A 22,434-nucleotide genomic window follows, 5' to 3' on the forward strand; every position below is an offset into this window, starting at 1 on the left:
CCTTCCCTGCGACCACGGCCAGCTCCTCCCACCCAGGAGTCACAGTCACAGCTTCTCTGCCAGTGCCAGCACAGGGACACTGAACCCCCATCTCCCTCTCCGCCAAGAACAGCCCGGTCTCGAAGGCGCTGTGCTGCATGCACAGGGACAACCGGAGAGGACGCAGGCTTTCCTGGAAGGGCACACAGGGACCCGGGCTGTCCAGCTGCCTGGAGCCTGGGACAGGACAGGGAGGGGAGGCTGAGCCAGCAGCCCTAATCTCAGCAACCTTCGGAGTGTCCTTATTCAGCAGTTGTGAGCTGGCCAATGCCTGGGCTGGAGGACGAGAGATAACAGGGAGGCGAACCAGATGTCAGCGGGAGGAACCTTTAGTACTCAAGGCAGAACGAGGCAGCCCTGCTTGCTTTGGACTGCAGAGTGATTTACGAAAAAGGAAAAGTTTGGTTTGTCCTGGGGGCAGGATGAAGGGGGTGACATCCCAGGGAGGGCAGGGCACGGGGTGCACAGAGCTGCAGGTCTGTGGGGTGACAGGGGCAGCACTGGCCATCACCAGGGTACCTGTGGAAACAACCTGCTTGGGAACCAGCCAGGAGTTTTCCCAAAGACTGTACCCTCTCCTCAGCCTCCTACAACTGTCCCACAGCAGTGTTCTGTCACCTCAGCCTGCCCATCCACAGCTGCCTGTCAGCCCCTTTCCCCACAGCTTAGCCCACACCCCTAGTGACCACCTGGGAAAGATGCTTGTGAGCAGAGGAATTTCAACCCCTCTCCTCCCCGGAGCATTGTTTTTTGCAGACAGACTCAATGCTTTGGGGAGACCCCACTGACTCTGTCTCAGTCTGTATGGATCCCATGGACCTCCTGCTCTTCCCAGGGCCCTGGGACAAACAGATGCTGCAGGACTGGGACCTGAGCTCCCTGCCAGGGGCAGAGGGGCCATAGAAAGGTTAAAGCGAGTCTGAAAGTTACTGTGTTTTTTCTTTTGTTTCATAAATAATGTCATAGAATCATAGAAGAGGCTGAGTTGGAAGGGACCCATCAGGATCGTTGAGTCCAACTCCTGGCCCTGTGCAGGACACCCCAAGAGTCTGTGCCTGAGAATGTTGTCCAAACGCTCCTGGAGCTCTGGTAGTCATGGGACCACTGCCCTGAAGAGCCTAGAAGTGCTTCCAGTGCTCAACCACCCTCTGGGTGAAAAACCTTTCCCTGATATCCATCTAATGTGGCCTCCCTCTCCTGCCAGCTCTGCTCCCCAGGCCCCACTCTAAGAGCAAACAGGGAGCAGCAAGTCAGGAACCTCAGCCCCATGGGATGGAGGGAGCCAGGTACCTCAGCCCATCACCACAGCCCCACAGTGCTCCTGGTCCCTCAATCCTCTCTGCAGCAGCTCAGGAGGGCCATGTGTGTCCCCAGTGCCTGGAAGAGGTGGCCCCCCCAAACCCCACAGCAACAAGGTCCACACCATGCTCCAGATTCAGAGCAGAGAGGGACGTGCCCTTCTTAATGTAGAAACCGAAACCCCTGGCAGTGGGAAAAACGTGGCTGGGACTGCAGTGTGCCTGAGGTAATGCTGATACTCAGAGCTGGTTTCAGGGAGCCTCAGGACTCACCAAATCCTGCAGAAGTTACTGCCTTTGGACACATCCAGAGGGCTCTCCCTGCCTGTCCTTGTGAAAAGCATCTCCAGAGAGCAGCACAAATCCCTGCTCACACCCCAGGAGCATCCTGCATCTTACTGGAGAAGTGCTTCACCTAGGAAAGGAAAACAAGCATATTGTTAGCCCAGTCCTCATCCTCTGCTGAACAACTCATTAATCACTGGCTGAAGGAGGAAACTACTGAAATGCTGCCCACGTGGCTCCAAGGGTCTTGCTGGACCCTTCCAGGACCCTTTGTCTTTGCTAATCTCTGGCACAGACATTGCAAACTGCGAGTAGAGAGGATGCTGGGATGATCCCAAAACAGTGAGATCCAGTCTGTGCTTGGAAGGATGAACACAAACCATCTTTGTGCTGAATCAGGGCCTGATTGCTTTTTTCCCAGGCATGAAGCAAAAATTATTCCTTCTGCTTACTTTCATTTCAGCCAAGAGATACCAATAACAGCTTTGCCACGGTAAAGGTCAGGACTCACCTGTGATTGCCACATTCATCTTCAGCTGAGCACATGGCACTTGGCTGTTCCAGCTGTAAGACTCTCCTGATTTTTCAGCAGCTACTGAGGTCTGAAAACAACCAACTTGATGGATAACTCCCTTAAATCAGGACGTTAGGGTTACACTAGCATTTACTGACAAATATCCTCCTGCTTACAAAGTCTCACTGGGCATCTCAGGAGAAACAAACAGCCTGAGCTGAGAGTGAAGCCCTCATAGCTTCCTCCTGGCCAGGCAGGACTTCACTGCTTTGCTCAGGATTTGTCCTGAAAGGGCTTAAGATGAGGGGGCACCTGCAGGCTGTGGGAAAAGAGCCTCCAGAGCCAGGCTCTCCAACAGGGCACTGAAAGGCTGGGTATGTGCAGGCACCTCTCCCCAAAGCCTGTCTGGGGCACACAAACAACAGTGGACCACCCAAAAGTGCAGGGAACCCCGAGACCATCCATTCACCCAGAATACACTCACCTCCCGCTGCCAATGTCCCAGCACTGCAGTGCCTGAGGCCTCCTGCATGGCTGGCAGCTGTTCCAGCCAGCTGGCTGCTTTCCAGCCTCCTGGAACAGCTACAACAGCCTGGAGGCATTCAAATGCATCAGGGAAACTCAACTTCAGTTCTAGGGCTGTGCCAACAAGGCAGTGCCCTGAAATCTTATCTTCTTGCCTGGATGGCCAGGATGGGCAAGCAATAAATGATAACAGGAGCACTGAGTGGTGCTCGTAGAGAGGCAGGAACACCTGGTATTCCTGTTTTGGTTTTGTTTCCCTGCTAACTAGAAAACAAGATGTGGGAGAGAGGTTAGTTGCGGTGTCTTGGACTTGAGCTAGCTGAGAAAGAGTACCAAGGGGCACTTTACAAATTTTAAAGCTCTCTTTTTTTTGCAGGGAGGAGGGGACAGGTTTCCTACAAGGGCTTATCCTGAAGGCAGTGTGATGTTTTGTGGATCAGCACAATTCCCACGTGAGGGGTTTTTTCCTCAGGACAACTCTCTAAAACATTATAATAGCTGTGACTTTGGCTTGATTGAAGATCTGGAAACACAGCTATCTTTGGCTTAGAACTAGATAATGGAGATTGCAACGGGATGATCTTAAACGTCCCTTCCAGCCCAAACCATTCTATGGTTCTATGATCTCCACATCCCCAAGAAGTCTCACTCCTACTCAGACTTCCCATCTTATCCCATTAACTGTCAGTGTGCTGCAGGAACAAAATTTACCATCAATATCCCAAGCAATTCACTCAAATTTAACTCCACCCTGCAAAACCCACAGTGGATTTTGAACTTTCCTCTGCCTCCTGCACCAGTTCAGGAACATTTGGATTCTGAGTCCTAGTTCCCACTCCCTTCCAAAAAACCAACGAGGCTCTTTTGGAAAGGGAAAATTGCCTGCTGGCATCTCACAGCCAGTCAGGATTTCAGTTTGTTATTTATTTGTAGCAAATCTGTTATTTAAGCGAAACAGCTCTGGCAAAGTTTAATTGAGAGGTGCTGGGAACACTCCTACCGAAGTCCTTCTGGGGCATTTGGCTGTAGGGCCTTCCCAAGGGCACAGCAGATTTATGGTTGGATTAACCACTGGCGTTTTAGGTACCTCAACAGAAAAATGGGGAAAGCGCCTTAAATAATTCCTGGTGCTGACAAGAAGCAAAAAGGGGAAATGAAGTTTAAAAGAACCCAACCCTGCCTGAAGGGCTGAATTAGATCCATTTTATGTCTATATAAATTCTCCAGCAGTGCTCAGGGAAGCAGAAACTTAACCCTTGATGTGATGGGCTTCAGAAGGCTCAGCTCACACGTGTTTTTGTTGGAGCATTCACAGTTTATGTTTTCGCAGAGCAGGGACAGGACCCAGGGAGCAGCTGGAGCTGTGTCAGGGTGGGCTTAGGTTGGATACCAGGAAAAGGTTCTTCCCCCAGAGGGTGGTCAGGCACTGCCCAGGCTCCCCTATAAAAATCAGATTAAAATGCTGCTGAGGGTACTGTAAGAGCTGGCTGTTAGCTGGAGTCTGCCTACACTGGGTAAATAATTATTCACAGAAGGAGTTCTTGCTCCTTTATGCATATTAAGAAGCAGAGTGAGGAAGGTGCAGAGATCAAAGGCATAGAAATGATTTGCAAAACATGGCAGTGCATCACCACGGGCAGAAAATGGACCAAGAAGACCTACTCAGAGCAAGATCAGACATGCAAGGCCTAGCACACCAACAGTCCAAGAATGAACTGAGGATGTAAAGAAAACCCCTTGATGTCCTGTACCCAGTAGTGTTTGGGGCTGCAGACCAAGGGGGAGCTGCCTGTCACTCCTTGCTGTTTGGACCTAGTCTTGGGAAGATCAGCTTTCCTAACACTTGTCCTGTCCTTTCTTTCCCAGGGAAGGCTCCAATGCCACGGCCTCACTACAAGCCCCAAGAACCCAACGGCTGTAGCTCCCATTTCCTGGGGCTCAAGGTACCTGGAAGTGTATGTACTGTCCCAGCCAGCATTCCCAAAGGATGCGGCTCTCTCCTCACATCGCCAGCGGATCATTCTGGGGAAGCAGAAGGCTGAGCTGTGCTGGACAGCTCAGTGACAATAACCTATGTGCTCACAGCAACACCTGACCCTTTACCACACCTGCCCCTTCACCTCTCCCCACACTTTTTGCCTCTGCCAAGCGCCGAACTAAACCCACCAGCTTTAATTCTGCACCTGCTTGTTATCTTAAAGGCAATTAATGAAATCATATTGGAATCACCAAGAAAAGCACTCCCAGGAGGCTCTCAGAGCAGGGATTCCTACTTAGCTCATGCATTATTGCTGCCCATGGAGTCTGCAGCAATTAGGCAGATTCCTGCTCGGACAACCCCTCTCTTTGCAGCCCATTTTTCTTGTTAGGTTTAATTCCTGAAACTCTATTTCATTGCAAACCTTATGGGCATTTCTGTGGTGCCTCCTCTGTACTCAGGCAATCATGAGTGCAAAGAAGGAACAATTCATCTCCTAAATTTTACATGAGGAAGGGCAAAAAGAGGAATAATTTATAACAAGCTAACAAGTCCAGTCTCTTCAGGAGACAGGCCTTCTGCCCCATCACACCCAGGGTTATTAGCTAAGCTTACTGTTTACTCCAAAGGAGCAGAACTCCCCATACCACACTGTGCTTGTCCTTGGCCTCAAGTGCGTCTCTGAGAAATAGGCATTAAAAATACTTATGGCATATTTATTAGGCCAAAAAGCAGGACCTTGTCAGGTTGTGGGGAAAAAAGAGGAAAGAGAAAAGGGGCCTTTAGCACTGTTGGCAAGGACATGGAGCTCTCTGATGAGGTCTGACAAATGAAAACTAGAACATGGTCATGGAGGGCTGTTTCCCACCTCTCTACCAAATGCTGATTCCCTGGGGCACAGAGAGGAGAAGAGAATGTGATGTACCCTGTGCTGAACCTGCACCCTGACACCGCTGTGCTGCTCCCTCATCCTTCTTTAGATGGTGAGGGAGCAGCACATGTGCCCTCCTGCTGCCCCAGCTATCAGGAACAGCTTCTGGAAAGGAGCTGGCTGGGCTCTGCAGCACCTCACCCTGCCACAGCTGCGTGAGCCTGAGGCCAGGACACAGCCAAGGGACACTTCTTTTCTCTTTCCCCAGCTAGACTTGGGCATCCCTGCCATGACCAAGTGCTGTAACCAGCTGGACGTTTGTTATGACACCTGTGGAGCCAACAAATACCGCTGCGACGCCAAGTTCCGCTGGTGCCTCCACTCCATCTGCTCCGACCTCAAGCGCAGCCTGGGCTTCGTCTCCAAGGTGCAAGGTAGGCTTCCCACCTCACACTCCCTGTGCAGGGAGGCACGGGGGGGAGGGTGTGGGCAAAAAGAAGCAGAACTCTGCAGTGGGGAGCAGCACATCTGTCCTGCACTTGTCACAGGTGGGTCATAGGTGGGTGAGAACACAGAGATCTGCCCTCTCTGCCACACACTTCTGTCCCAAGGCTGGAGACCTATGGTTATTTGCATTTAGAAAACATTACAATGTGTGAAAAAACACAAACAACACTAGAAGCAATTCCTTCAAAACTTGGATGCACTCCCAGACAGCTGAGACACCTTCACGGGACACCAAAAAGCTTTCCAGGGCCAGTGAGCCACACACTGAAATCTGTACGTGGCCAAGGGCCAACAAAACTGGGAGAGCCAGGGACAGGGCTCTCAGGGATCTGGTCACAGATAAGAGATGATGATGGCACCAGGGACACACCAGGCTGGGTGGTGGCTGAGCCACTGCAGGCAGCTCTGGATGGCTCAGAAGGGCTAACGAAGCTCTAGTGATGTGCCAGCAGCTCAAGTGCCACTCTGGTTTTGCCTAATTTTCAAAGCCTCAGCCTGCAAGTCTGAGAAGAGCTTTTTTGGTAACTCCTGCTGATGTCCTGCTCTAAGGTATCCTTAAACATGCATTTGTTTTCCAAAGGTGCAGCCTGATTAGGACATGTGGGAAGTCTCACAACACCAGTACTAGTGCAGATGCCTTCCTGTCTAGTCACAGATAAATATATGGAAAGAGTAGGCCAGCAAGAGGAAACAAAGATGTGGACTGATATATAAGTGCTACAGGCTAAGCACAGCCAGTCTTTCATGGTCACCCTTATCCACAGGTCCTCATGCAGCCAACTTCTTCCTAGCTCTTCAGATTTTCCCCTGCCAGTTTTTCTTATGGTTCCTTTTTGCTTCCTGCCTGCAGCAGCAAAGCACACCTCGATCCTAGGGAGTTGAGGTGGAGCAGAGCCCTCACTCCTGGGCTGAGCCAAGCCACCTCTGCCAGGTAGGAGTAGATTCCTCCAGCATCTCTGTCCTGGCTGCTGCAGGAGGCACAGTGAACCTCTGAGCCATCCTCCCCTCGCCTTGTGCTCAACCGATCCCTGTCCCCAGGGCTGCTCTGAGCAGCTCCTGTCACAGTCCTCCTCCACAGCCATCCTGGCTCTTATCTGCCATCTTATCTGCCAGTGGTTTTCCCACTGACTCACCACAGCCTCTCCAATGCCTGCCAACTGAGCAGCCTCTTAAGGGAACAGAAGCTCTGAGGTGCTTGGAGAGGCTGAGCTAGGAGAAAACAGTCCCAAAAGGCAAGGCTTTCCCAACTTCATTATGCATACAGCAGTCAGTGTTGGTGCCAGTAAATAAACTCTAAAGACCTAATATTAACCTATTTATTTACTGACAACCAATTTCAGGGTTGTGTTTTGGGATGAGGAGGGGCTAGTAGTCAGCTGTTGTAGGATTTTTTCATGCTGGCTGGCAGCTGGCATCATAATTTCCAAAAGAGCACAGAAAGGTTGGTTAATAGTGGCCATAGGCAAAACTGAGAGGAGAAGGAGTAATGTAGAGGCCTCCTGGGAAATCTGTTTGGTAAACAGGGCTGTTTGCAGAGCCCCAGATGATCCATCAACCAGTAAGGCCTGAAAGAGGCAAGAAAGGAAGGGTTTCGGGGAAAAAGAAATGAGTTGCCACCCTGGGGAGAAAAGAGAAGGGAATCTCAGGATTTATAAAAATGCAGTTCCCAGAGAGAAAAGACGACAACCCACGCTTCCAATTGCAAACACCATGGAGCTCAGTGCAGGGCTTGGGCTGGGGTGCTCCCACCCAGCCCTCAGCCACCCCAGAGTGCCTGTCCTTACCTGCCCATCCTCTCCTTCTCCACAGCCTGCGAATCCATGGCAGACACGGTGTTCAACGCCGTCTGGACCCTGGGCTGCCGGCCCTTCATGAACAGCCAGAGGAGCGCCTGCATTTGCAGCGAGGAGGAGCGGGATGAACTGTGAGGAAGAGCAGCCGCCAGTCTCCGGGAGCCGCTGCCAGCGTCCCCTCCCCAGCACAGTGACTCCTGTCAGCCCTCGGGCCCAGCACGGGATGGGGGACCTGGGCCAAGCTCTGGGCAGAGCAGAGACAGCCTGCGAACACAGAGCAGCCGTGCCTGCTGTCCACCACAGATGCAGCTCAACAGCCCCACCGCCCCTGTCCAAGTCCGCCAGCCGGCAGGACCTGGTGCCAGTTCTCTCCATGGACCGATCAGGAGTGGCAAGCAGGATGCAGTGCTGGTTATAAACACGGGGCTCACCTTGAATACACACTATTACCTCCCCCGACCCTGTAACTCTCTAATTTGCAGTGAAGGCATTAGGTTTCTGCAAGCCCTGTGAAATTCCCAGTCCATGGATATGCTATTTACATTTTTGCACCACTGGTGACAGACTGAAGAGGGGTAATTTGCTTTCAGGACATTGCTCACACCCATTCCTGGCATTTTCCATCCTGTCATTACACAGCCTGACAGCCCTGCATATTTAAATACTTGGTGGATCCTAAACTGATTTAAGACATCTGGAGATTTGTTAAATGTGAGTTAAGGAGAAGGGCTTCAGGTGTTTGTGGTACATAATTGATATTTGGGACCAAAGGCCACCATTTATCAGATGTGAAATCACAGCCCTCTCCCCCAGCCTCAGGAGAGGAAGCCACTTTTCTTTGCCAGTGTCATCCACCTCTATTTAATTACTTTTCTCCTATACCATTTAACAAAGCTTTACCCTTAGGATCCCTTTTTACACAAAATGGCTGGGTATCCACCTCCGTTCTCTTGCATGAGGGAAATAAGAAGCTCACAGTGGCCTTCGATGAGATATTCCAAATTCTGTATGCTTATCTGTCAGGTGACAGGACTTACGTGCTACCTCTGTGGGGCTGCTATCAGCAGCCTCAAACACCATTCCTTCTAAAACGTGGTTAATACTCCCAATCTGTTTTGGGGAGCTTTCGTTGCATGCAAATCCAGAATTTAAAGTGGTACATGGCATTTCATCTCCACAGAACACTGGCAGACAGCTTTCAGCTGGGTTTCTTGTTGGAAGGAAGCTGCTACTGGGTGTGCGTGTGCTGTGCCACGTAAATATTTCAGCGGCTCCTGCAAACGTATTTATGGATATGTTCTTCCATCTGCCACAGAGAAGTTAAGGCTGCAAAAGGGTGATTTAATAAGAGTGGAAAGAGTCTGTCTTGGTTGCTTTTCTTCCAGTTTAAATGGGTTTAAAATGCGACAAAATGATAAATTATTTAAGCCATGTGTTCCTGCTCCTGCCCGTCATCTTTGCCTTACAGCAAACAGCAATGAGACGTTCAGCTGGCCCCAAACAGGCTGGAACAACAGGAGCCCACCGGTACCCAGAGCAGGAAAATGGAAGTGACTGTGGGGTGTACTGTGATGCTTTCCATCACAGAGGACTTCAACACTGATCAGATGTAATAACCTTTCCTAGCTAGGCTAATGCCACTGGAGAGGGAACGCTGCATTGCCAAGGCTCACCGCTCTCTCGGAGCATGAGGCTGGACAGACAACCTTGATTATCCAAGAAACACATATTTTTGGTTAGTGATGGGAAGGAAATATTCCTCATTCCAGACACTTCCCAAACTTTGTATTTTGTTGGTGAAATGGTGCCCGTGGCCAGTTTAAATGTGAACGTACTCTTATGATTAAATGACAAAAAATAAATGAAAATAGCTATATTGTCTATGCTCGATAGCTGACTGGATGGCAAATGTCTTAAATTATTTCAGTTCAAGTGATATCAGATTAAAGCCAAGCAACTGCTGGCAGGTGATGACATACACTGGAGAAATCAAAGGGCTCTGAACAAAATCTCTGTCACTGATGCACTGGAGACATCTCTAACATAAATCCTCATTTCTCCATGCTTCCAGACCACCATTCATCCCCAAACCCTACAGACTGCTGCAAGCAGGCAAGATACTGAAGAAGTTCATTTTTCACTGTGGTAATCTGAAAAACCCCACCAGCAGCTCTACAAGGAAATATTTGAACCTTCAAGTGGTGGCAGTGAGTCCAGCAAACCACCAGATAGTCCTGAGTGGGAGCAAACCAGCGCAGGAGCTCCAGTAAAACTGCATCCAAACTGCTAAACTGCTTCCCCTCCGTGCCACTCCTGCTATCCAGTGATGTACAGCCACGGAAGCAGCTGATCACAGGATTCTCCAGGCTGTTGCACAAACCTTGAGTCATCTTCAATTCCACCCTGCTCTGGACACAAAGACAACACTTTGCTCATCCCATGGCTTCCTCTTGACAGTGCATTGGCAGGACTGTTTTCAGCTGCAGAGTGGAAAAGCTGCTGCACATGAATTTGTCAGAAAGAAGCAAATAATGTGCATAATAACTGAAATAAGCCAGGAAAGGAACTTCTCCCTGCATCACTCCCCCTGCATCCCCCCTTCCATATGGACAAACAAGACCAGTTGATTCTCCAGAAAGCACCAGATAATTAATTTCATTTCCCAGCTCTTGTTTTATCAAAACAAATATATTTAGCAAAGGCTGCCTGAACAAAGAAGTGACAGTGGGAAACTGCCCCTGTGGTCCTAGTGCAGACATGAATCAGCAGAACAGCAACCCTAGGAGAAGCCTTTTTCCTTCCTTTTTCTTTCACATATGGTTAGATAACACATGAAAAGTGTCTTTCCATTTATACCCACTTATCATCATAGAAACATTTTTGTTTACACTAACACATATTCCCAGATTGGAAAAGCAGCCATGAAGCTATTTAGAAAAAATATTAAACTCTCAGCCATTAAATGTTCATTCCTCACTGGAATCTCACTTGCCAGAACAAATAAATCTGTGAAATAGGCTGAAATGTTTGAGGTGATTTGTGACTCCCTTCTAAATGGTGCCTTCAAATGGATTCCCCTTCCATTTGAGAGCAGCAGCAAATTTTAGCTTTTGCAGCAATTTGGCTGCTCCAAGCAAAGCAGAGCACAGGTGATGAAGGCTGGAGGGCTTCCAGCAGATGTCCAAACACGCAGGATAGAGCTGCACACTGAGAAGCTTCTTGCAGAAAACCTTGGGAATGCACTGCAGTGCCACTGCCACTGGTGGAGACGGACCCTTCCCCTCTCATCCTCCAGCCCTGCCTCTCCTACGTTGTCCTTCACTGCTGGCTGTGCTTCCTTCCTCTCACCCCACATCCCTAATCCTTTACCACACAGCTCAATGAAGCCCAGAGGAGCCTGAGCCGATTATGTCCATTAACATTTCCTTTGGAAGGAGCATGACAGCCCGAAAAGATTCCTGACAACCACGATGCCACCACGATCACCAGTAACTGTGTCTCCTGCCACGGCTGCTCAGACAATGCTGCCATGTCTCCTGCCACCAGGCTCACTGGGGACAGCCCTGTCCCGAGAACTGCCCACACGACAAATGATTGCTATAAATAATTAACGTGCATTCCTCTAATCCTTGGCTGGAACCATGGCCTCTCTAACCAGGGCAATGCATCACAACTCCCAAACAAACACTTGGTAGCAGCACACATGGGAGGGGGGTGTTTATAGATGTTTAATGGTGTTTCTCTTACAATCAAGGTGCTATAGCACTTAGGAAAGACATATTTGGTGGTGGGAGAAGAGGAAGAAGAATAATGATACACTAAATACAAGAGGAAACACTATTAAACTGCATGCAATTATCAAAAGCCACTAAAAAAATCAAATCTCATTAAATACCTTTTGCTATTTAAAACCACATTTAAATGTGCCTGTGATAGATGTGAGCTCTAGTTGCCTGTAATGATAACTGCATTGCTCCAAAGAACTTACACATGATGAAATATATTTTATACATGTTTTTATTAACAGTCACCCAAAGGCTTCGGCATCACTCACAGAGCCGCACAGCAAACACACTCAGCTACGATACTATTTGTACTGTCTGATGCAAGAAGGGCTTGGATAACATTTGTTTAGTCAAGGACAAACAGTCCTGGGTGGGCGTGGGGAAAGACAAAATTGGGTAACATTTCCAGCCTGCAAGGAAACAGGGTCCCTTCAGCTGAAGGGGTGCTGGGGAGAAATGCAGATAAAACCAAACTGTTCTGCAGTGCAGGTCATGCTCCAAGGGCTGCCTCGTGGGCCCAAAATACTTCAGGAATAATCACCACAGAGCTAAGGAAATGAGTCCTGAGGTTCAAGCGGGGCTTCAACAATACCTCCCGTTTCTCAAACCACCACAACAGAGGCATTGATAAGGAAGGCCAGGGATGCTGTTCCAGAGGGTGGGTGTCAGTCATCAAAGTCGATTCTGATGGGGCCTCCTGTCAGGATGTGGTTTGCCACGCGAACAGATTCCTTCTCCTGCTCCTCCTGCTCCGCCAACCTGCGCACGCGTCGCCGGCAGCCCTGGGCGCAGCGCGAGGTCTCGTCCAGCGCCCCGCACACGAGGATGCGGCAGTGCAGGAACACCTCCTGCGGTGGGGACACAGCGGCAGGGTCAGTGCACAGCCCTGGCAACCACTGCCACTGCTGCCAGAGCACGAGCCACACCATTCCCAGGGCACAGGGCCTGTGCCCACCATCGCCATCCACAGCCAAACTGGCTGCTCCGGGTGCTTCTTTGCGTGCCCTCTCCAGAGTGCCTGGCTGAGATCTCAGAGCCAAGGGTGGAGAGACAGGGAATAGGAAGGCATGAAATGATCCTCCAGAGGAAGGGATGAAAATGCCAGGAATCAGCTTGGAAGAGCTTGCATGGACTGGCAGGAGCTGCACGTCAAGAATGCGTGAAGCCTCGCAAGGACTGATGGAGACGCGCAAGAGAATTTCAAGTGAGCTGGGAAAACAAAGCCAGGGAACCGAGGGGGAAAAGGAGGGAAACGCAGGGTGATGAGGGGCTAAGTTGAGGGAAGGACAATGCAAAGAGCAAGGAGACAGCTGCCTTTTTTCCTGCACAGCAAAGGCAGTGACAGGATTGCTGCTCCCTGCCCTGTCAATGACAAGGAGAGCAAGCAAGATCCCTGCAAGCAGCAGTTACAGAGACTTGGTCAATGGAGAGGTTTGAAGCAGAATCCTTTGGCAGGATGGGAGGATGCAGGTTGGAGGCAGCAGGGGCAATCAGATAGCCAAGGAAAATTTCTGAATTTTAGAAGATCTCATCTGTTTTAACCCTACTGGGGCTCTCCAGTAGCTGGAGCAGCAGCTTTATACCTTTCAGAGCAGGCAGTGTTGGCTGAGCATAACAATGGCTGGAAGATCCGATTTCCTCCAGCACAGAAAAGGAAAGCTATTTGCATTTGGAAAAATGGCATTATCCTTCCACTGTCCTCCCACTACACAGCTTCTGCCCCAGAGAGACAGCCTGGTCTCACATTGAATTAAGCACTGTGGTGGCCTTCTGTCTGGAATCCTGGCATCTGTACTCACAAGAGCTCGAGAAGACACAAGGTTGAAGAGATCCCAAACTAAAAACGGTGTTGTTTTAAAGATAGGACACTGTGAAATGTGCCTGGTGACTGAGAACACTTCTCTCACCCAGCATACAAGGGTGGACTACCCTGGAAGCAGCAATGATTTTAGCCTGCTGTGGCACTGATGTTCCAAAACTGTCCTTCATGTTTTAATTGTAGTTGTTTTCATCAATCTCTCCTCAAGTACCTGTGTCAGGCTCCTGTAAGATGCAACTGCTGGAACAGGCACAGCAGCACCTGTCTTGGGCCAACCATTCCATACCCTTTTCCAACTTAGTGCCGAGGCTTCTCGGCCGTATCAGGACTGATGAAATACCTAAGAGTTGAGTTTTGAGCTTACCTTGTTGTCTTTGCCCACAAACTTGAACACAGGAACCTGGAAATGCTTGGCAAGATGGTCCTTTGACGTGTACTGCTTCACGGACTCATCAGAAACGCAGCTGAGGGGAGCAGAGGGATAGGCTTTAATGGGTTTTCCAGAAATGGAAAGAGAAAAGACATTCCAGCCTACTTAACCAGAGAAAGAAAAGGAGGGATTGGCTCTCTCAGGCTCAGCCACCATCTCTGCTACTTCCTCTTTGGCCACAGGAGAAAATTCGGGAATGATGGGGAAAAACAGCAGCAGTGCTAATAGCATCTCCAGACAGGGAACAGCTCAGCAGCAGAGGGCTGGCAGGACATGGCCCAGTCCCCTCAGAGAGGGACTGCCAGCGAGCTGCAGGCAAGTTTGTCCTCGTTTCACCTTCCTGTGCAACAGTCTGCAGTGCTATACACCACAGAATGTGGCATGCACTTACTGTACACACATACATATGCACATAAATTATGCTTAAAATGAAGCAGCCTGCACCCACATTACTAAAATATGACAGATAACGAAAACAACAAAAATCCAGATTTACTTTGCTTTATATCATTTACATTTTTCTTCCTGCTGGACTTGGTCAAAGAGCTCAAATTCACTACACCAAAAATTTATTATTTCAGTTTTTCCATCACTAGCAATACATGATTTTATGAGAGGTCACAGAACTGCAAGAAAATAAGCTGCTTTTACAACAAGTTACATTCCAGGTGCAGTGTACCTATAAACTATTACAGCCCATTTAGAGTTTGACAGACAAAAAGTTACGGTGGCTCGATAATTACTGCTGGTTATTGCAAAACCTTGTGCATCTTAAGAGGCCCTGATGCTGCTGTGAAATTGCATTGCAATGCAGCTCATCTTTTCTAGCTGCAGTGTATTCTATTCCCATCCCCACCAGCCGTTGAAATCAGGTGGGGCAGTGTTTCCTTGCCTCCTCCCCCCAGACTATCTTTCTGTTAATTGCCCATCATTGTCCTGCCGCCTGACTCAGAGATAACTCCCTCCGGACTATCTTCTGTTTAATGAGCCTAATCAACACTTTGCCTCATGACTCATCACCCCATTGTGAGATGCTCCACCCAGAGGGAGGAACCAAGCATCCCATCGTGGATATAATCTGAGGCTGAACATCAGAGGCACCGGCTTCCCACTGGATTTCCAGAGGACAGGAGCTACACAGCCACCATTGGACTTCCTGAGGAAGAGCAGACTGTTTTACTACAGGATCACTGCTTCAGAGGACTGCAGCCACCATTCTACCAGACTGCTACCACCACCCTGCCTAACAGGGTGTCAGGTTGTACCTTGACTCTGTCAGTTTGACAGTGTTTTCTTTTACCTTTTTTTTTCCCCTTTTCTTTAATTTCCATTAAATTGTTATTCTGACTTAGTGCCTCCCACTGGTTTGTTTTCAAACTAGTACAAATATGACAGATAACGAAAACAACAAAAATCCAGATTTACTTTGCTTTATATCATTTACATTTTTCTTCCTGCTGGACTTGGTCAAAGAGCTCAAATTCACTACACCAAAAATTTATTATTTCAGTTTTTCCATCACTAGCAATACATGATTTTATGAGAGGTCACAGAACTGCAAGAAAATAAGCTGCTTTTACAACAAGTTACATTCCAGGTGCAGTGTACCTATAAACTATTACAGCCCATTTAGAGTTTGACAGACAAAAAGTTACGGTGGCTCGATAATTACTGCTGGTTATTGCAAAACCTTGTGCATCTTAAGAGGCCCTGATGCTGCTGTGAAATTGCATTGCAATGCAGCTCATCTTTTCTAGCAAGTTAATTCCAAAAATGTGGACGCTGAAAGATATTAAAAAAAACCCAAAAAACAAAGCAGTGGTGGAAGAGACAAGAGGTACTGGTGTAGCTCAAAGTCCTGCTCTTGCAGCAACCTCCAGCTCCCCTCTTTACATGAGACGTGTGCATGGCATTGTCAGCAATGCCAATGTTTGACATGTTCAGCTGTAAAAGAGCAGTTCTGCCTTCACTGGAACGTTTGGGAATCTCTACATTGCGAAAATTCCTTTTTAAAGAAGGCATCTGATCATAAGGAATGACAGTTAAAGACTTTTCATAGGTGACTGGCCAAGCTCTGCAGCCATGAAGTCAACTCATAGGCATGTTCTCATTTGTGAGCATATAAACTGTGATGATTATTGGACACTGGCTCAAACTGACTCCTGAATCCCAGGTTTTCCAAAGGTTCTCCACACTAGTGGAAGGAAGTGATTTGAGGCTAGGGAGAGGGAAAGTGGAAGAACAACATGAAGGAATCAGGGATACATAGACAAAACCAGCTCAGAAACCTTTTGAGTCACAGGGATGAGCCCTTTTGCATTTGTGGGGCCAGACCATATCCCACTCGCCTAGGAAACCTTCAGAGACCCTGCTTCCCACTTTGGAGAGGTGAGAAGAGACAGCTGTGGAAGGAAAAGGGGTGAGCCTGGTCAGGATATGGGGAAAATAACCCTATCCCTGTGCATAATGTGCTTAGGTTTGGGGAGCAGAGTGGCAGTGCCATGGGGAGCTGTGCTCTGACCCTCTTATTCAGGGTTGCAAGGTTAAAAGGAAGGCTTGGACAACAAAATACCCACCTCAGCCTAACAAACGGGGCAGCCTGAGGCGTAACGAGATGAGCTTTGCAATGGAACTACCTTAACCACCTCGTGCTCTGCCAAATCACAGCTCCTGACCTCATCAGTGACATGACCTTGCTCCAGATGCCCCAGAGAGCTTCAGCGTTTATCAGCTGTGCCATCGGTCAATGCCTTTGTTTCATTTTGTTTTCAGAAGGCAGGGAATTAACAGAGAAGAAAGCAGTAAACAGAGTTTTCCCATTCTTCAGTCCAAGGTATAACCCCTCCAATTTAAACAGAGTTTCCCTTTGGAAGATGCAGTTAACTATTTCAGGTCTGATCCTACAGAAACCAACATAAAAATCCCATCTTTATTGCTATGGGCTTTTGGGGCTGGATTGCTAGAAGGAAACTGGGTTATAACAGAAGTGTTTGGAGCAGGGACAAATTAGCAGTGTATTCAGCTAGTTTAATTTTGAATCACTGGGGACACTGGGGTCTGCAGTGACAGCTGCAGAGTGGAGCAGCTGGATGAGGCTCCAGCCCACTTTTGTGCCTTCAGTGAAGTTTTAATGCCCTCTGCAGGTACCAAGAAACTGCTGGTGCCATAAATCCTCCAAGGAGTTCTGGGGTGAATTCAAGAGATGACATTTCCTGCCTTCTCCCTTCTCTATCCGGCTCAGGTTTTGGCTGCTGTTTTGAATGCCATCATTTTCACTCATGGGGAGAAACAAATGAATGTTTGGAACCTTGACTCTGTCAAGGGTCCACGGGAACAGCCAAACCAGGGAGTTGATAAAATCAATTTTTCCATTACAGATCTGCTCATAAAGCCCAGAAATGCTGGGCACAGAAGGACTTCAGCCTAGGATGGAGGGAGAGCAGGCTAATGCTGAATCCTTCATCAGAAGGAAATGAAAACAGTATTTTTGGGTACTTTACATGCCAGGACCCCTTTTGCTACAAGACAACCACACAGGACTTGCCATCAGCAGCTGTAACAGTGGATGATTTAGTCTGGCAGCTGAGGACATAATTGTTGTCATCATTAAATGGTCTGGCAGGCAACATACAGGACTTGGACAAGCACAGTCCCTTGACTACCAGGCTACAGCTCTTGGGTATGTCTTAGATATTCCTTTAGCTGGATTTCCCTCCCTAGAGGACAGCAGACTGACCTCACAACTGTGACATTTCCTCAGAGCCATCTGGTTAAGCTGCTGCATGCAAAACTCCACAGCAATGCTGTAGCATGGCACGGTCATTTTAGCACCCAAAAAGGTGTCTGGAAAGAGGAATCATCTTAGGAGCCACAGCTGAGCCCACAGAGAGGCTTCCCAAACCTCTGATGCAAAAATCACTACAGTAAACCCACAGATCTGCACAAAATTATTTTTAGCATATCCTGGAAAGATCACTAACCCCAAACATCTCAAAAAATTACAGCCAAACTGAAAGACCCTAGGTTTATTACACTGACAGGCATCAGGGAGAGCAACGCGAGGGATTCTCCTGGAGCTCCTACCTGGACTAGCAATGGACTCTTGTGGCTCGTGCTGTAAGAAAGCCATTATGAGAAAATTCAGAAAGTTGCTCCGGTTGCTGCGGCAGCTACCTGGCAGCAGCACATGGCCATGGGGGCTCTGCACATGGGCTGGCAGAGAGAGGACATCAGGAAAGAGAATCTCTTCTACAGGAGCCAACTCAATTATCCACAAGGCCAGTGACAGGGAATACGTCCTGTAAAGGCTGCACTCAGAGGAGCCTCTTTCACTGCCTCCCACTGCTTCTCCCAATTACTTTTGATGGGACAGGTGGTTTCAGCTTGATGGCTGCTGGTGCTTGCTACAAGCATGGCAGACAGGCTGCTGGGGAGAAGGGATAGTGTTTCCTGCATCACACAGACAACTGAGCCCCACTGCCAATTCCCATTAAATTGCCAGCCAGAGAGGGAACAGTGAACTCACCCATCTTGAATCAGGTAGTACTTCAGGATCTCATCAATTTTTGAGGTGGGAGTGGCAAAGCAGCTCTCCACCAGCGTCTCCAGTCCACTGACGTGCACCAAGGGCTCAATCCCAAAGTACAGAGAGTCCCGAAGCTTAAGGGTGGGAAGAGCACCCCTGTAGGGCTCATCGAAGTCTTTGTCTTTGAAGATCTCCAGAGTGAAGGGAAAGATGCCCTGGCTGCGGCTCATGATTTCCAGAGGAGAGTTCTTGAGGTTGGGCACGTAGCCCTCGGAGATGGTGTAGCGGCGCGGGAACTCGCAGGTCACCGGGATCAGCAGCTTGCTGGTGCGGACAATGATGTCCCCATTGCTCCCCGGGGTCTGCTTGGGCAGCCCAGTCACCAGGTTGGTGGCAATGATTTTATCGTTTATTACCTGCAGCGAAGAAAGGGGAGATCACTGAGAAAGACCTCTCTGGGCTGACACTCAGAGTGGCCACTGAAGGCCCAGCTGGTGAATTTACAGCCCCCAACCAGAATGATGCTCATTCTCACAGACCAACTAAGGACCTCGGTTTGCTGCCAGCTGCAGTGCACTGCACTTCTGCTACCCCTCTGCTAAGGTGAGCTCTCTGGGTCCCGAGCAGTTGCCAGTTTAACCTTTGAAACATTATCAGGAGACCAGAATCTGTCTCAGCAGGAGGGTGAAGAGTGAGGGCACTACTACCTTCTACCCCTGTGAAGCAGGAGGTGAGCAGAAAGCAGCACGCATGCTGTCAGACACACTCCACTGGAGGGGGGATGGAACAAGCTCCCTGACTTTGGAATGCCAGCCCAGGTCTACTCTGGGTAGCTGCACGGCAACACAGGACACGGCTCTGAGGGTACAGCTAAATCAACTTTATTCCCCAAGTAAGCCACAGCCAAATCCCCAAATCCCAGAGACTGGACAGTATACATACATCTACAACAGTACCACAGGACTTCAAGGAGAAATGGATGTTGACATGAGTGCCATTGGACACGCCTTTGCACGAGGTGTTGATGAGGGAAAGGTCCAGGCCTCCAACTAGGTCCTTTGGGATGCTCACCTCAATAGAGCTGGACTTGCACAGCACTGGAACTGCAAGAGAAGTGCCCAGAGTAAGAGTCTGCGCTACAAACCTACCAGTGAGCTGGGGAAGGGCTATACCAGTTATAACTGGGAAAAAAAGGGGCATCATACACAGCATTTATGATTATGATCTTACCACAGTAACCTAACCACCTATCTTACATTCCTCACCTACACAACACAAACCAGAGCTGCCACTGCCCCAAATTCTCCAACCACAGCAATGTCTCAGAAAACAATGAAGACAATCACTGCACTTGCACCTGTGCTTTCCAGCTTTGCTTAATACTCAGCACAGATTGGATTGATATCTCTTGCACTGCTGTGTCCTGGGAAGAGCCTTTGCCAGATATGGGTATCAAATCCACAACACCCCAGGCAAAGCCATTTCTAAAGACCCTTAATCAGATTTTACATCAAACCCAGAACACGCTGAAACAAGGCAGAGTAATGCCATAGAGATACCGAGCTAAAATGGAAGCACTTCAAAATGCCATAATAATATTTTTATAAGCAATAAACCCAGCTCTGACAAACAAACCCAATTAGCTCGCTCATTCCACCTCCTTTCAACCTTTAAATTTTAATACAGGCCTTCGTGTGAATTTTTTAAAATTAAAATTTCATTAAATAAGTAGCAGGAGAAAACAGAACTTGGACAAAATAAAAAGGAAGAAAGAGAGAAAAATCTTCAATAAAAAAGTAGTTGCTGTATATGTATTCCTTGGGATTATACCTATCTGTTCAGTTAGAGACAGGATAAACATACTGGTGGCATATATCCTGGTTTCAGCCAGAAAAACAAACCCTTTGCAGGATTTACAGTTATTAAATTTTAAAACCCCACGACAAAACTTTTTTGCAAATATACTAGCTTCCCAAGATTTTTGCCAACATTAATTGTAGTCCCAGTCCTTGACATTCCTATGACCTGCCATCCCTTAATTTCAGTCATTAATTATATAATTTAGGATTCTGGGTATTTATAAGGCACACTGCTAAAACAGGCATTTCAACCCCCTTTAAAAATTTCCCTCTCCCAGCTAAGGTATTTGCAACAGCCTCTGAGTACCTTCAGGGAGGATTTTTTATTAAAAGTTGGTAATTTCAAAGTGAGATGCTAAAATGTATGCAGAGTACCCAAAGCAATATGTTCCCATAATGACATTGCTGGGTTAGGACAGAAGCTTAAAGAACTAAAAATTACCTTAACCTTCCCTCCACTGGCAGCAGAAGGCAAGTGGGAATAACTGAGCATGTCAAATGGCACAGCTCAGGAGCAAAGGGACTTTGAGAACACAGCACAATGCAGACAGAGAGGAACATCCTGTGGAGGACTGATTGGCTGGTTTAAAGGCTCGCTGTTCTAGCAACTCCTTAACAAACAAGAAATGTACTGCTTTTATAAAGGTGACATTCAGGGCAAGAGATTTGGATCCCAGCTGCAATTCTCTGAAGTTCAGGACTGACTCGGTTCAGGATCTCTCTATTTCTACACGTCTTTGACTGGCACAAAGTGGGAGAAAGAAAACACTCCACTTTCCCTGTGCTCTGGAGCTGCAGGAGCTGTCGGTGTGCCCTCCACCACCTGGACACAGAAACCAGGGAAGGAAACCTCTTGACTGAAGCCAACCCATGGCTATTTGGGAAAATCCCAGTCTGTGCCAGTCAAACATTTTAGTTCTTCCCCCTCACACTCCGCAGAGCACCTGTGAGCACTGGGAAAGCCTCCTCATTTCCACTTTAGACTCTGCTTTGCACCGATGCCTCTGGGTACCTGACTCTTGGGAGGAAGCTTCTGTGGTGAGTCCAACGCTCATTTCTCTGTCTGCTGTTGTTGCTGGCATCATATTCCAGCCTCTGGCTCCTTCCTTGGCCTTTCAAAGTGCTGCAGCTTGGAGCAGAGGTTATCTTCCTGCACAGACTGCTCAGCGGAACAGGCTCTCTGGTGCTGGGGAGCCCTGACCCACTGCCACGAACATAACCCCTGCTTACCTGCACAAAAAGTTTGGGCAGAGGACAGGGGAAGAAGAGCATTTCATCCCTACTCTACAGGAATAAGTGAGGTACTAGAATGGGCTGCAAAATTTAGGATGGCCTGCAAAATTCCAAGTATTTTGCTGGCTGGTATCTTTGTGGAAAACCTGTAGCCTGTAGACTGTGATTTCTGTGGAAGATTATTAATGTTTGCTCTGAACATAGAGACAGTGCAGAGGAGGGTAGAGAGGCTGCAGATCCAATTCAGGCAACTGTGCCTACTCTACACTGTTAATTGAACCAATATAAACCTGATTAGGTGTCATAAAAAAATGTATGGTACAGTTCCATATCTGCTCAGAATTGCAGACCACAGCATGGGGACATAAATTCACGAATGCAGAAGAACAGGCAATTTCACTTTATGAGATGCTGAATCCCGAGCCCCAGCCTGGCTCCCAGCAGTGCTGCTGCTCTCATTAGCAGCCTCACAAGCAGCAGAAACCCTGGCTGGGAAATGCAGGACTTCCAGCCCAGCTGGGGTTGTCTCAGGGGCCCAGGACTGAAAAACAGCGCTCTGTTCTGGCCTGTATCTGTCAGCCAAACCTTCCATCAGTGAGTGTAATCACAGCTCTTGGAAGTCCCCACCTCGGCCTCCCCACCAGCACTGCTGGATCCCAAGTGTGCAGTGCTCACCCTTGGGAGCCCTGCATTTCTAAAAGGCTTGAAAAGCAGAAATTCCATCAAGTAGAATCATTCTAACTTCTTCTCTGAGGCATATCTGCCCTTCTGGCCACCATGAACCCTGGATCTGTCCCTCCACCAACTGATGCCTGAGCACTCTGTGACACATCAGGCTGCAGGAGATTCTGTCACCAGACATCCAGGCAACACCAGACTGCTGGCAGCCTGGACGTATTTGCAAAAGTAATCTTTGCAAAAAACAGGGAGCTTATTTATTCCATTTCCATGCCATAGGCACAAGTGACTCAGC

At 48.5% G+C, this 22,434-nt stretch overlaps 2 protein-coding genes across 3 annotated transcripts in view; one reads left to right on the plus strand and one right to left on the minus strand.

Moving 5' to 3' along the window:
- Window positions 1-10,834, plus strand: part of PLA2G12B (phospholipase A2 group XIIB) — an 11,229-nt gene extending 395 nt beyond the window's left edge. Inside the window, exons 2-4 of one of the 2 annotated variants that reach the window (XM_008635475.2) lie at window positions 4,528-4,616; window positions 5,779-5,944; window positions 7,827-10,834. In XM_008635475.2, coding sequence (XP_008633697.1) covers window positions 4,528-4,616; window positions 5,779-5,944; window positions 7,827-7,945 — 374 coding nt within the window. In that variant the 3' untranslated portion in view covers window positions 7,946-10,834. The remainder of the gene's footprint in view (window positions 1-4,527; window positions 4,617-5,778; window positions 5,945-7,826) is intronic. The other variant, XM_017736557.1, reaches the window with a different exon arrangement.
- Window positions 10,835-11,520: 686 nt separating this feature from the next.
- Window positions 11,521-22,434, minus strand: part of OIT3 (oncoprotein induced transcript 3) — a 26,136-nt gene continuing 15,222 nt past the window's right edge. Inside the window, exons 7-10 of the mRNA XM_008635508.2 lie at window positions 19,312-19,472; window positions 18,370-18,785; window positions 13,779-13,878; window positions 11,521-12,443 (exon numbers count right to left, since the gene is read on the minus strand). Coding sequence (XP_008633730.2) covers window positions 12,261-12,443; window positions 13,779-13,878; window positions 18,370-18,785; window positions 19,312-19,472 — 860 coding nt within the window. The 3' untranslated portion in view covers window positions 11,521-12,260. The remainder of the gene's footprint in view (window positions 12,444-13,778; window positions 13,879-18,369; window positions 18,786-19,311; window positions 19,473-22,434) is intronic.

This window comes from Corvus brachyrhynchos, unplaced genomic scaffold (genome assembly GCF_000691975.1).
Source record: "Corvus brachyrhynchos isolate BGI_N302 unplaced genomic scaffold, ASM69197v1 scaffold66, whole genome shotgun sequence".
NCBI lineage: Eukaryota > Metazoa > Chordata > Aves > Passeriformes > Corvidae > Corvus > Corvus brachyrhynchos.